This window comes from Hemiscyllium ocellatum, chromosome 2, assembly GCF_020745735.1.
Source record: "Hemiscyllium ocellatum isolate sHemOce1 chromosome 2, sHemOce1.pat.X.cur, whole genome shotgun sequence".
NCBI classification, from domain to species: Eukaryota; Metazoa; Chordata; class Chondrichthyes; order Orectolobiformes; family Hemiscylliidae; genus Hemiscyllium; species Hemiscyllium ocellatum.
In genome coordinates, this window is record NC_083402.1 from 1169811 (window position 1) to 1185248 (window position 15438).

The 15438-nt window shown below is 44.6% G+C and overlaps 1 protein-coding gene across 3 annotated transcripts in view; it reads left to right on the forward strand.

The window, feature by feature from the left end:
• The window catches only part of nipbla (NIPBL cohesin loading factor a), a 529062-nt gene that overhangs the window by 390688 nt on the left and 122936 nt on the right, over window positions 1–15438 (forward strand). For all 3 annotated transcript variants that reach the window (XM_060834051.1, XM_060834059.1, XM_060834067.1), the window contains one exon: window positions 15187–15327. In XM_060834051.1, the coding sequence (XP_060690034.1) occupies window positions 15187–15327 (141 nt within the window). The remainder of the gene's footprint in view (window positions 1–15186; window positions 15328–15438) is intronic.

A 15438-nucleotide genomic window follows, 5' to 3' on the forward strand; every position in this document is an offset into this window, starting at 1 on the left:
CTGCCTTATAGCGCCAGGGACCCGGGTTCAATTCCAGCCCGAGTGTCTGTCTGTGTGGAGTTTGCACGTTCTCCCTGTGTCTGCATTGGTTTCCTCCCACAGTTCAAAGATGTGTATTAAGTGAATTGGTCGTGCTAAATTGCCCATTGTTTCCAGGGATATGTAGGTTATGTGGATTAGCCTTGGGAAAAGATAGGGTGGGGGTGAGCCTGGATGGGATGCTCTTTAGAGAGTTGGTGTGGACTTTTGATTACAGATTAGATTAGATTACTTAGTGTGGAAACAGGCCCTTCAGCCCAACAAGTTCACACCGACCCGCCGAAGCGAAACCCACCCATACCCCTACATTTGCCCCTTACCTAACACTACGGGCAATTTAGCATGGCCAATTCACCTGACCCCCACATCTTTGGACTGTGGGAGGAAACCGGAGCACCCGGAGGAAACCCGCGTAGACACTGGGTGAACGTGCAAACTCCACACTCAGTCGCCTGAGGCAGGAATTGAACCCGGGTCTCTGGCGCTGTGAGGCAGCAGTGCTAACCACTGTGCCACCGTGCCACCGACTTGTTGGGCTGAATGACCTGTTTCCATACTGTAGGGATTCTGAAGAAAAATTTCTGTTTATATCTGTCAGCCAGGACTCCCTGTATGGACCAGGATAACAGCCCCAGTCAGGGAACTTCTCCTATAAGGTCAACCTGACTGATGTTGTTCCAATCTCGACAGAAATACTTAGGAAATCTGAAGCACAAGGTGACTTGAGAGTTCTAGTTCAGGATTCTCTTAAGGTTAATATGCAGGTTAATTTAGCATCGTCACTGAAAAGTGCAGTAATAGAAAAGCGTAGCCAGTCAGGCAACATCCTAGGAGTAGCAGAATCAATGTTTCAGGCACAAGCCCTTCATCAGGAAGTTGGTGGGGGAGTTGCAGATTGGAAGAAATGGCCTGATAAATAGGTGGGAGTTGTGGGCCTGGGGATGGGGGTGAGGTAGTCGGGAAGGTGCAAGGTAGATGCAGAGATGGGGTGATGATGATGGGTAGAGCGGATAGGTGGGAATGAAGATGGACAGGTGGGATAGTTCAAGAGAGCGGTGCTGAGTTGGAGGTGGGGTGGGGGGAAGAGAGATGAGGAATCTGGTGAAATCAACATTGATACAGTGTGATTGGAGGGTCCCAAGGTGGAAGATGAGGCGTACTTCCTCCAGGCATCGGGTGGCTAGGATATGTGGTGGAGGCGGCTCAGGATTTGTCTGCCCTTGGCGGAGTGGGAGAGGGAATTGAAGTGTTCAGCCACAGGGCAGTGACGTTTGTTTGGTGCGTGTGTCCCAGAGATGATCTCTGAAACGGTCCGTGTGTTGGCATTCTGTCTCCTCAATGTGGAGGAGACCAGATCAAGAGCAACTGACACCGTAGATGGTGTTTGGATGTGTAGGAAAATCTGTGCCAGATGTGGAAGGATCCTTTGGGGCCTTGGATGGAGGTGAGGGAGAGGGTGTGGGCACAGGTTTTGCACCACCTTCAGCGGTAAGAGAAGATGCTAGGACTGGAGGGTGGGTTGGAGGCGAGCGTGAACCTAGCGAGGGAGTCATGGAGGGAATGGTCTTTGCAGAATGCTGATGGGGGTGGGGAAGGAAATATATCTCTAGTGGTGAGGTCTGACTGTAGGTGGCGGAAATGGCGGAGGATGATCTGTTGTATCCGGAGGTTGGTGTTGTAGAACATGAGGGCCGGGGTGGGATGGGGTGAGGGTTCTATCCTTGTTACAGTCGGAGCGATGGGGTTCAAGGGCAGAGGTGAGGGAAGTGGAGGAGATACACTGGAGGGCACTGCAAACCATGTGGGAGGGGAAATTGTAGTCCTTGAAAGGAGGCCATCTGGGATGTTCTGGAGTGGAATTGCTCCTCCTCGGAGCAGATACCCTGGAGGAATTGGGACTAAGGGGTAACATTTTTACTGGAGGCGAGATGGGAGGAGGTGTAGTCCAAGAAGCTGAGAGTCAGTGGGTTTGGAGGAGCAGGGGTGGGATGAGGTAGTCAGGTAGTTATGCAAGTCGGTGGATCTGAAGTAGATTTAGAGAAGGTGGTGGGAGGAGATGTAGTTCAGGTAGCTGTGGAAATCGGTGGGTTTGAGGTAGATATGAAGGTTCATTTGGCAGTTAGGAAGGCAAATGCAATGTCAGCATTCATGTAAAGAGGGCAAGTGTACAAGAGCAGAAATATACTGCTAAGGCTACTACTAAGGTTATAGTCAGACCGCAGTTGAAATATAATGAGCAATTCCAGGCAGTCGGTCTAGAGAAGAATGCATTGGCATTGGAGGAGGTTTACAAAAATCATCCTGGGGATGAGGGCTTGTCATAGGAGGATTGGCTGAGGTCTCTGGATCAGTACTCCATGGAATGTAGAATAGTTGGTGAAATCTCTTAGACATTTACAGAATACTTAGAGACCAGGATAAGGTGGATGTGGAGGAGCTGTTTCCACCAGTAGGAGAGACAAGGACCTGAGGGCACAACTTAAGAAGGGACAGTCCTTTACAATTGTGATAAGGAATTTCTTCAGCTGGTCATTTATGCAGAATGCTGTGGAGGCCAAGTCTTTGAGCGTGTTTAAGACAGAGATAGCTTCTTGATTATTAAAGGGATCCAGGGGTTTGTAAGGAACATCCAGGAGGGTTTTCTAGAGCAGTATGTAAATAGCCCAACTCGAGAAGGGGTCATACTGGACCTGCTGTTGGGAAATGAGCCCGGCCAGGTGGTTGATGTTTCATAGGGGGTTACTTTGGCAATCGTGATCACGATTCCATGAGTTTTAGAATACTCGTGGATAAAGATGAGAGTGGTCCTAAAGGAAGAGTGCTAAATTGAGGGAAGAGTTCCTGAGATGCTGCCTAACCTGCTGTGCTTTAACCAGCAACACATTTTCAGCTACGAAAATTAGGCAGGAACTGGATAATGTAGATTGTGAGCAGCTGTTTAAAGGGAAATCCATATCCGATATGTGGGAAGTTTTTAAAGAGCAGTTGATTAGACATCAGGAGAGGTGTTATTCCTGTGAAAATGAGGGATCAAAATGACAAGGTTGGGGAACCATGGATGAAAATGAGACTAGCTAAGAGGAAAAAGGATGTGTACATAAGGTCTAGGCTATTGAAGACAGACAAAGCTTTGGAAAGATATCAGGAATGTAGGACCAATCTGAAACTAGGAATTAAGAGGGTTAAAAAGGATCATGAGATATCTTTAGCAAACAGGGTTAAGGAAAATCCCAAAGCCTTTTTGTCATACATAAGGAGCAAGAGGGTAACTAGAGAAAGGGTTGGCCCACTCAAGGACAAAGTTATGCATAGAGTCAGAGAAAATGGGTGAGATTCTTAATGTATACTTTGCATCAGTATTCGCCGAGGAGAGGGACATGATGAATTTTGAGGTTAGGGATAGATGTTTGATTACTCGAGGATAAGTCAGCATAAGCAGGGAGGAAGTTTAGGGTATTCTAAAAGGCATTAAGGTAGACAAGTCCCCAGATACAGATGGGATCTACCCCAGGTTACTGAGGGAAGCGAGAGAGGAAATAGCTGGGGTTTTCCTTGAACACTGGTGAGGTCACTGATGACTGGACAATAGCTAATGCTGTCTCCTTGTTTAAGAAGGGGAACAGGGATACTCCAGGTAATTATAGACCAGTAAGCCTGAAGTCAGTGATGGGGAAACTGCTGGAGAAGGTACTGAGAGGTAGGATCTATTTCCATTTGGAAGAAAATGGGCTGATCAGAAATGGGCAGCATCGCTTTGTGCGGGGAAGATCATGTCTTAGCAATCTAATAGAATTCTTTGAGGAGATGACAAAGTTGATTAATGAGGGAAGGGATGTAGATGTCATATACATGGACTTTAGTAAGGTGGTTGATAAGGTTCCCCATAGTAAGCTGATGGAGAAGGTAAAGTCGCATGGGATCCAGAGTGTTCTAGCTAGATGGATAGAGAACTGACTGGGCAAGAGGAGACAGAGAGTAATAGTGGAAGAGTGTTTCTCAAAATGGAAGCCTGTGACCAGTGGTGTTCCAAGGAATCCGTCTGGAACCACTGTTGTTTGTGATATATGTAAATGATTTGGAGGAAGGTATCAATTGCCTGATTAGCAAGTTTGCAGATGACACCAAGATTGGTGGAGTAGCAGATAGTGAAGGGGACTGCCAGAGCTACAGCAGAATATAGATAGACTGGAGAGATGGGCAGAGAAATGGCAGATAGAGTTCAATTTGGGCAAAGGTGAGGTGATGGATTTTGGAAGATGTAGTTCAAGAGTGAACTATGCAGTAAATGGGAAAAGTCGACGTACAGAGAGACCTAGGTACTCAGGTCCACTGTTCCCTAAAGGTGGTAATGCAGGTCAGTAAAGTATTCAAAAAGGCATGCAGCTTGCTTCCCTTCATTGGATGGGCTATTGAGTACAAGAGTTGGCAGTCATGTTACAGTTGTACAGGACTTTGGTTTGGCCACATTTGGAATACTGCGTACAGATCTGGTCACCACATTACCAAAAGGATGTGGATACTTTTGAGAGGGTGCAGAGGAGGTTCACCAGGATGATACCTAGTATAGAGGGCACTAGCTATGAAGAGTGGTTGAGTAGATTAGGATTATTTTCATTAGAAAGACTGAGGTTGAGGGGGGACCTGATTGAGGTCTGCAAAATCATGAAGGGTATAGACAGAGCGGATAGCAAGGAACTTTTTCCCAGAGTGTGCAACTCAATCACTAGGAGTCATGAGGTCATAGTGAGAGGGGATAGGTTTTGGGGAGATATGTGTGGAAAATTCTTTACGCAGAGGGTGGTGGGGGCCTGGAAGGTTTTGCCAGTGTAGGTGGTAGAGACTGGAACGATATAGTGTCATTTAAGATGTATCTAGACAGATACGTGAATGGGTAGGGAGCAAAGGAATACAGATCTTTAGCAAATGGGGGACAGGTTTAGATAAAGGATCTGGATCAGCACAGCCTTGGAGGGCCAAAGAGCAATGTCTTTGTTCTTTTGTTACCAGGAGAAGACAAGAGAATAGGAATAAGAAACATACTAACCATGATCAAATGGCAGAGCAGACCTGATGGGCCAAATAGCCTAAATCTGCACCTATCTCCTTATGGTTTCATGGTCTTATTTAAGCGAATGCTGCAGGCAGCTGAATGTAATGTTCATCCTGCAATATACTGTTAGAGGGATGATAAATTAGACATTGCTTCCTTTTTAATGCAATTTATCTCAAGAGGAGATTGTTCGTAATTCTAAAATGTTGCTCTGTTCTAAATAAATCGTTGGTTAGGGTGCAGTTTGTTTTTTTTTCAAATTTTGAGGAGTTACTCTGTGATTCATGGTTGAGGACTCCCAAAGGCCTTTATTCTGAACCTTTCTGCATTCTATTTCCATTCTAATAATAATCAACTCTTCTTCATACCAAAGTGCATAACCTCTCATTTCCTCCCACTATATCCCATTTGCCAAGTTTTTTGCCCACTTAATTAACCTGTCTATATTTCTCTGCTGACTGTCATCCTCACCACTTGCCTTCCCACTTATATTTATCATCAAGTGTGTCTCTAATGAATTCACTTTGCTCAACCTAGTCATGAATATGTATAATAAATAATTGTCTAAGCACTGATTCCTGTTACACTATTAGTTCCAGGTTGCCATCCTGAAAATGCCTCACTTGGCAACACCTTCTGTCTTCTAGTAGTTAGCCAATTCTCTATCCATGCTAATGTGTATTCCTTCCAACAGATTGGCTCTGACCTTATTAAATTTCCTAATTGTGGTACCATATCAAACACCCCAAATATAATATATCAACTGCTTCCTTTTTATCTATCGTGCATGTTACAACCTCAAAGAATTCTAGTAACTTTGTTTGACCTGATTTCCCTGTTACGAAGTAATGTTGACTCTGCTTGATAAAATTATATGTTTCTAAATGCTCTGTTATTACATCCTTTATTATAGACTCTGACATTTTCCCCAAAATCTGTGTTAAGCTAACTGGTCATGCGTTTCTTGCCTTTTGTCTCCTTCCTTCCCTTAATAAGAATGTAAAACCGCCAATGTAACAATCCTTTAGGACTTTGTCAATGTGGCTTTGAGGTCTAGATTCTGGTAAAGTGTGGCAATAGGAGCCCAAACAAAATTGGAGTTGCTGGGAATTGGGGGAGGGAATGGGGCAATTCTCTCCCATAGCAGCAGTCATACTTGACACAAAGGACGATGGTTATAGTTGTTGGATATCAGCCATATGAACTGTAGGACATTTCATGTTCCTGAGGGTACTGCCTTAGGCCTACCATCTTCAGCTGCTTCATCAATTCCTAAGAAATAGGCACAGGAGTCGGCTATTTAGCCCCTCCAATCTTGCTGTGCCATTCAGTAGGATCATAGCTGATCTGACATTTCTCACTTCCCGCCCTCTCCGCTCCTGATTGAGAATCTGTCTGTCTCTACCTTAAATATACACCAAGGAATCTGCCTCCATAACTCCTTGTGGCAAGGAGTTCCAAAGATACAACCATTTGAGAGAAGAAATTTCTCCTCATCTCAGTCATACAGTCCTCCAGCACAGAGACCGCCCTTTTGGCCAAATTGGTCCATGCTGACCAAAATGCCCATCCACGCTAACCAATTTCCCTTGATTTGGCTCATTTCCTTCTAATTCTTTCCAATCCATGTATTTGTCCAATGTCTTTTAAATGTTATTAATGAACCCACCTCAACCCTTCTGCTGGCAGCCCCTCAGGTTCCCTTTTATTCGTTCCCCTCTAACATTAGACTGATGCCCTCAGGCTTAAGCTAATGCATTTATTCTGAGACTACGTCCTTTTAGAATCTTTCCTTCTCACGAGATTGTATTTTGAGAGCCGTGAATCAAATCTTTAAATGTTTGCTACCGCTTGCTTACTATTTAATCCTGCTCCTGCGTCCATCCAGTTCATGAGTCAAAAGTGAGAATATTCAGTGATGATACTGAAGCAATTGTAGATACGTAGAGAGACAGCGAGTCATGCAGCATGGACACAGGCTCTTTGAGCCAACTTGACTATGTCGACCAGCTTTTTCAAACTGAACTAGACCTATTTGCCAACATTTGGCCCATATCCCTCTTAACCGTTCCTATCCACATACCTGTTAGAATGTCTTTTAAATGTAATTGTACCTGCTTCTAGCACTTCCTCTGACATATATTTGAAAAGCTGTAAGGGCAGGGAGTAGGATGAACTATATTGTTATTGCAAAGAGACAATGGGCACGGTGGCACAGTGGTTAGCACTGCTGCCTCACAGCGCCTGTAGACCCGGGTTCAATTCCCGCCTCAGGCGACTGACTGTGTGGAGTTTGCACGTTCTCCCCGTGTCTGCGTGGGTTTCCTCCGGGTGCTCCGGTTTCCTCCCACAGTCACAAAGATGTGCGGGTCAGGTGAATTGGCCAAGCTAAATTGCCCATAGTGTTAAGTAAGGGGTAAATGTAGGGGTATGGGTGGGTTGCGCTTCGGCGGGTCGGTGTGGACTTGTTGGGCCGAAGGGCCTGTTTCCACACTGTAAGTCTAATCTAAACAGACTCAGTGGGCCAAAAGGTCTCCAGCGCTATAACCACTCCATGATCTGTTGATACTGAAAATCATGAATACCAGTCAATCTGTCCAGTCTGGCAGACATTCAATTAGATCTGATTATTCATTCACACGATGTAGGCACTGCTGTCCTGACCAGTATTTATTGATATCTATAATTGCCTTCTGTGTGAAAATGTTGCACTTTGGTTCCCTGCTAAATCTTGCCCCTCTCACCTTAAACCTATGGTTTTGAACTTTTCTATCCTGGGAAAAGATCCTGGTTCTTCACCTTATCCATGTCTCCCATGATTATAAAACTCTTATAAGGTCACCTCTCAGTAATAAGTCAGTATGGGTGGAAGTTAGTAACAGGAAAGGAGCAGTCACTTTATTGGGTGTTTTCTACAGACCGACCCCCCCCCCCCCCCCCCGCGCCAATAGCAGCAGAGAGAAGAACAGATTAGACAGCAGATCTTGGAAAGGTGCAGAGTTGTTGTGGGTGACTTCAAATTCCCCAATATTGATTTAAACCCTAGGGCAGATGGTCTGGATGGAGCCGATTTTGTCAGGTGCGTCCAGAAGGATTCCTGACTCGGTATATAGATAGGCCAACTACGGGGAGGCCATGTTGGATTTGGTGCTAGGCAACAGGCCAGACCAGGTTTCAGATCTCTCGCTGGGAGAGCATTTCAGTGACAAACAATAGACAATAGGTGCAGGAGTAGACCATTCTGCCCTTCATGCCTGCACCACCATTCATTATGATCATGGCTGATCATCCTCTATCAGTATCCTGTTCCTGCCTTATCTCCATAACCTTTGATTCCACTATCCTTGAGAGCTCTATCCAACTCTTTCTTAAACGAATCCAGAAACTGGGCCCTCCACTGCCTTCTGGGGCAGAACATTCCACACAGCCACCACTCTCTGGGTGAAGAAGTTTCTCCTCATCTCTGTCCTAAATGGCCTACCCCTTATTTTTAAGCTGTGTCCTCTGGTTCAGGACTCACCCATCAATAGAAACATGTTTCCTGCCCCCAGAGTATCCAATCCTTTAATAATCTTATTCGTCTCAATCAGATCCCCTCTCACTCTTCTAAACTCAAGGGTATACAAGCCCAGTCGCTCCAATCTTTCAACATAAGATAGTCCAGCCATTCCAGGAATTGACCTCGTGAACCTACGATGCACTCCCTCAATAGCCAGAACGTCTTTCCTCAAATTTGGAGACCAGAACTGCACACAATATTCCCCGTGTGGTCTCACCAGGGCCCTGTACAGCTGCAGAAGCACCTCTTTGCTTCTATACTCAATCCCTCTTGTTATGAAGGCCAACATGCTATTAGCTTTCTTCACTACCTGCTGTACCTGCATGCTTGCCTTCGTTGACTGGTGTACAAGAACACCCAGATCTCTTTGTACTTCCCCTTTACCTAACTTGACTCCATTTAGGTAGTAATCTGCCTTCCTGTTCTTGCCACCAAAGTGGATAACCATACATTTATCCACATTAAACTGCATCTACCATGCATCTGTCCACTCACCTAACCTGTCCAGGTCACCCTGTAATCTCCTAACATCCTCCTCACATTTCACCCAGTTTTGTATCATCAAATTAATACCATCTTCTATATCATTAATATATATTGTAAAAAGCTGCGGTCCCAGCACTGATCCCTGCGGTACCCCACTGGTCACCATTCCGAAAGAGAGCCGTTTATCACTACTCTTTGTTTCCTGTCAGCCAAACAATTTTTAATCCAAGTCAGTACTTTGCCCCCAATACCATGCGCCCTAATTTTGCTCACTAACGTCCTATGTGGGACTTTATCAAAGGCTTTCTGAAAGTCCAGGTACACTACATCCACTGGATCTCCCTTGTCCATCTTCAGAGTTACATAGAACATAGAACATAGAACATAGAAGGATACAGCGCAGTACAGGCCCTTCGGCCCTCGATGTTGCGCCGACCGAATCCTACCTAACCTATACTAGCCCAATAACTTCCAAATGCCTATCCAATGCCCGCTTAAATGACCATAAAGAAGGAGAGTTCACCACTGAGACGGGCAGGGCATTCCATGAACTCACAACCCGCTGTGTGAAGAATCTACCCCTAACATCTGTCCTATACCTACCACCCCTTAATTTAAAGCTATGTCCCCTAGTAACACCTGACTCCATTAGCGGTAAATCATCAAAAAATCCTCAAAAAATTCTAGAAGATTAGTCAAGCATGATTTTCCCTTCATAAATCCATGCTGACTCTGACCTATCCTGTTACTGCTATCCAGATGTGTCGTCATTTCATCCTTTATAATTGACTCCAGCATCTTTCCCACCACTGAGGCCAGACTAACTGGTCTATAATTTCCTGCTTTCTATCTCCCACCTTTCTTAAAAAGTGGTACAACATTAGCCACCCTCTAATCTGCAGGAACTGATCCTGAGTCCATCAAACTTTGGAAAATAATCACCAACGCATCCACGATTTCTACAGCCACCTCCATTAGTACCCTGGGATGTAGACCATCAGGTCCTGGGGACTTATCAACCTTCAGACCTAACAGTCTCTCCAACACCAATTCTAGGCAAATATAAATTTCCTTCAGTTCAGGTCCTTCAGCCACTGTTACCTCTGGGAGATTGCTTGTGTCTTCCCCAGTGAACACAGATCTGAAGTACCAATTCAACTCTTCTGCCATTTCTTTGTTCCCCGTAATATATTCCCCTGTTTCTGACTTCAAGGGCCCAATTTTAGTCTTAACCATTTTTTTGCGTTTCACATACCTAAAAAAGCCTTTACTATCCTCCTTTATATTTTCGGCCAGTTTACCTTCATACCTCATTTTTTTCTCTGCGTATTTCCTTCTTAGTAATCCTCTGTTGTTCTCTAAAAGCTTCCCAGTCCTCCATTTTCCCCTCATCTTTGCTATGTTATACTTTTTCTCTTTTAATTTTGTGTTTCTTAACTTCCCTCGTCAGCCACGGCCACCCTTGCTGCCTCATAGGATCTTTCTTCTTTTTTGGAATGAACTGATCCTGCATCTTCTGCATTATACCCAGAAATATCTGCCATTGTTCCTTCAATGTCATCCCTGCTAAGGTATTGCACCATTGAACTTTGGCCAGCTCCTCCCTCATAGCTCCACAGTTCACTTTATTCAACTGGAATATTGTCACTACCGATTGTACCCTCTTCCTTACAAATTGCAGATTGAAGTTTATTGTATTATGGTCACTACCTCCTCATGGCTCCTTCACTTCGAGGTCCCTGATCAATTCTGGTTCGTTGCTCAATCAGATCCAGAATTGCCTTCTCCTTGGTAGACTCTAGCACCAGCTGTTCTAAGTATCCATCTCTGAGGCACTCCATAAAGTCTCTTTCTTGAGGTCCAATACCATCCTGATTCTCCTAGTCTACCTGCATGTTGAAATTCCCCATAACAACTGTAGTAACATCTTTGCGACAGGCCAATTTCAGCTCCTTATCCAACTTACACCCTACATCCATACTAATGTTTGGGGGCCTGTAGATAACTCCCTTAGAATTTCTCAGCTCTATTCATACTGACTCTACATCCCCTGAATCTAGCCCCCCCCACTCCAGCATGTTTCCAACAGGGCCACCCCACCCCCTTCGCCCATCAGTCTGTCCTTACGATATCACGTGTATCCTTGAATATTCATTTCCCAGGCCCTATCCACTTGAAGCCACGTCTCAGTTATCCCCACCATATCGTAGCTGCCAATTTCCAAAAGAGCCTCAAGTTCATCCCTCTTATTTCTAATACTTCGTGTATTCATATATAGTATTTTTAATTTGTTACTGCCCTCACCCTTCCTATCAAACCCTATTTCACTCAACCCAGTGACCACAACTGCCTCACCTTTACCATAGCCATGGAGACGGATAGAAGCAGACAGTATGGGGAGGTATTTAATCAGGGGAGGGAACTTCTACTGCTATTAGACAGGAGCTGTGAAGTATAAATTGGGAACAGTCGTTCTTCGGGAAATGCACGAAAGAAATGTGGAGGCTGTTTAAGGAACACTTGTTGCGAGTGTTGGATAACTTTGTCCCACAGAGGCAGGCAAGGAATGATGTGAAATAGCCTTAGATGACCAGCGAAGCTTCACGACAGGAGGAAGAATGATGCTTACTTAAGGTTGAGGAAGCAAGGATCTGTCACAGCTTTAGAGGATTACAGGTTATCTAGGAAAGAACCCAAAAATGGACTGAGGAGAACTAAGAGAAGCCGTGTAAAAACCTTGGCGGGAAGGATTAGGGAAAACCCAAAGGCGTTCTACACTGATGTGAGGAATAAGAGATTGATCATACAGAGGGTAGGACTGATCAGGGATAGTGGAGGGAACTTGTACCTGGAGTCTGAAGAGGTAGGGGAGGCCCTAAATGAGGTTTTTTTTGCCTCCGTATTCACTAGAGAGGGGGATCTAGTTGATCATGAGAACACCGTGGACCAAGTAATAGGCTTGAACAGATTGATACTAAGAAAGTGGATGTGCTGACAATTCTGGGAAGCACCAAGATAAGTAAGTTCCCAGGGCTAGGCCAGATATATCCAAGGTAACTACAGGAAGTGAGGAATGAGATTGCTGCGCCGCTAGCAATGATCTTTACATCCTCATTCTCTGTGGGAGTAGTACCAGATGAATGGAGGGAGGTGAATGTTGCTCCTTTGTTCAAAAAAGGGAAACGCCTGGGAATTACAGACCAGTCAGTCTAAACATCTGTGGTAAGCATGGTACTGGAAAAGATCCTGAAAGAGAGGATTTATGACTACAGAGAAACCTCGGTTATCTGAATACCGATTATCCAAAGGAGACCTTGAAGTCCAGATAGAAACATTGCATCAAAGACGTGCTTCCAACAGTGATTGCGTCTCTTGTTTACAGTAATTAAACAGGCACTATCTCCAAATGACTGACCTTTTGCGCACGCTCCCTCCCTCTTTCTTCCCCCCCCCCCCCCCCACCCAAACTTTCCCTGGAGTTCTACAGAGGGGTGTACCCTTAAACCCCCCCCTCCCGCCTTCCCCAGATAATCTGACCAACATTGTCCTGTACAGGGTAAACATGGAATCTGTCAAAAAGTTGCAGTAAGAAGTGTGTGTGCGTGCGCTATTTGGGGACTTACCCCACAAAGGTAGCTGCAGAGCAGTCTTGTTGCTGTACAGTCTGGCTGCCCCGGAGAGGGGGCATGCGGGGAGGCGGTGGGAACAGGGGGCGATGTTGGACAGGGGTTGGGGGGTGGTGTTGGATGAGGGCAGGGTCTCGCATGCTTCTGCGGTCTCCCGAACAGAGAGCAGACTTGAAAAACTCTGAGCCCGGAGGGAAGGCAGTTAATCAATTAACCAATCGATTATCTGAACGAAATAGTGCCCTCCCATTTCGTTAGGATAATAGCGTTTCCCTTTGATTAAAGATAGTCAGCATGGTTTTGTGAGGAGTAGTTCATGCCTCACAAATCTTATTTAGTTCTTTGAGGATATGACGAGACAAGTTGATGACGGTCGAGCAGTGGATATGGTGCATTTGGATTTCAGTACGGCATTTGATAAGGTTCTCCATGGTAGGCTGATTCAGAAAGTTAGGAGGTATGGGGTACAGGGAAATTGGCTTTCTGGATGCACAATTGGCTATCTGAAAGAAGATGGCAAGTGGTTGTGGGTTTCTGAACCAGATGAGTTTTTCTAAAAATCAACAATAGTTTCACAGTGGATTCTTCATTCCAGATTATTATTGAATTCAGATTCCACCACCTGCCAGGTTCTCAACATCAGCTGAATTTCTGGATTAATCATCTAGTAATTATACCACTAGGGCCATCACCTCCCCCTAAATGTTTTCAAGATCATTTTCAAGGTAATACGTTGAGGAATCAACAAGGACACAGATTACTTTGAATGTGGCATTATGCAAATCAGAGAGGGCCAATTAATAACCTTGTTGTGAAAGAACATTTAGGGAATAGTGACCACTGTAGAATAGAAGTTTCCATTTAATTTGAAAATGATGTTGTTCAAAGTGATTCATTTTGGAAGGTCAAATTTGAATGCTGAATACAGGGTTAAAGACAGGATTCTTGGCAGTGTGGAGGAACAGTGTGATCTTGGGGTCCACATACATAGATCTCTCAAAGTTGCCACTCAGGTTGATAGGGTTTTAAAAAGGCGTATGGTATTTTGTCTTTCATTAACAGGGGGGATTGAGTTTAAGAGCCATGAGGTTTTGCTGCAGCTCTATAAAACCCTGATTAGATCACATTTGGAATACTGTATTGTATTCAGTTCTAGTCGCCTCATTAGAGGAAGGATGTAGATGCTTTAGAGAGGGTGCAGAGGAGATTTACCAAAATGCTGCCTGGATTGAAGGGCTTGCCTTATGAAGAGAGGTTGAGTGAGCTTGGGCGTTTTGCACTGGAGAGGAGGAGGCAGAGAGGTGTACAAGGTAATGAGAGGCATAGATAGAGCAGATAACCAGGGACCGCCTCCCCCAGGCAGAAATGGCTATCATAAGGGGGCATAATTTTAAAGTGATTGGAGGAAGGTATAGGCCAGATGTCAGAGGTAGGTTCTTTACGCAGAGTGATGCGTGCACAGAATGGTAGAGTCAAACATTTAAGCAACTGTTGGACAAGCATATGGGCGGTAGTGAATTGAGGGGTGTAGGTTAGGTTGATCTTAGATTAAGATAAATGCTTGGCACAAGAACGTAGGCCGAAGGGCCTGTACTGTGCTGTACCATTCTATGTTCAATCCAACTTCCTCATAACTCAAACCTTCCAGGTTTGATAACATTCTCAAAATTTTTTTCATCCCTTTTCCAATTTAATTACATCCTTACTATCGCATGGCAACCAGAATTGTATGCAGTACTCCAAATGTGGCCTTACCAATGTCTCCTACATGTCCATGTCCAAATGCTACAACCCCTGGACACTATTCAGGCTTGAGCTTAGAAAGTAGCAAATGATGTTCAGTAGCATTATCATCACTGAATTCCCACTTTTAACATCCTGGGGTGTTACCTTGACTGGAAACTGGACAGACCAAATATATAAATACTGTGGCTGTTGGAATAGATAAGGGGCTGGGAATTCAATGACAAGTAACTCAGGTTCTGACTGCCCAAAGCCTGTACGGTGTTTACTATGCAAAAATCAGGAGTGATTTTTGGGCCAGATGAAGGGCTCTGGCCCGAAACGTGGAATTTCCTGTTCCTTGGATGCTGCCTAACCTGCTGTGCTTTAACCAGCAACACATTCTCAGCAAAAATCAGGAGTGTGATGGAATGCTCTGCATTTCCCCTGGATGCATGCAACTCCAATCTTGATTCCCGTTACATCTATAAAATTCCTATGATGTTTGTTGCCAGTCTCTTAAAAGGATGAACTCCGACAGGCTGTTTTGGCTGAGTAATCTATTTCTGCTTTATAAACCAATCCAAGAATTCAGATGCAGTTAGACAGGGTATACTGCTTTGAGAGCCAGCATAAAAGCTATAAGCCAAATGGTCTTGCTTATAACATTCATGACTTTGTCTATTATACTTATCCATTTCCAGACACAAAGCGACTTCCTTGTCATCTGCAATGTGGCAAAGATTTTGGAATTGGTCGTTCCATTGATGGAGCATCCAAGCGAGACCTTCTTGGCCACAATAGAGGAGGATCTCATGAAACTTATCCTTAAGCATGGAATGACAGTAAGAATCTAATGCATGATTACAGCACTAAGGTCTGAAGTTCAAATGAGATATCTTCGTTATATTTTTCAGAATAATGAACATGTTTTACTTGTGACCAGCCATGAATGT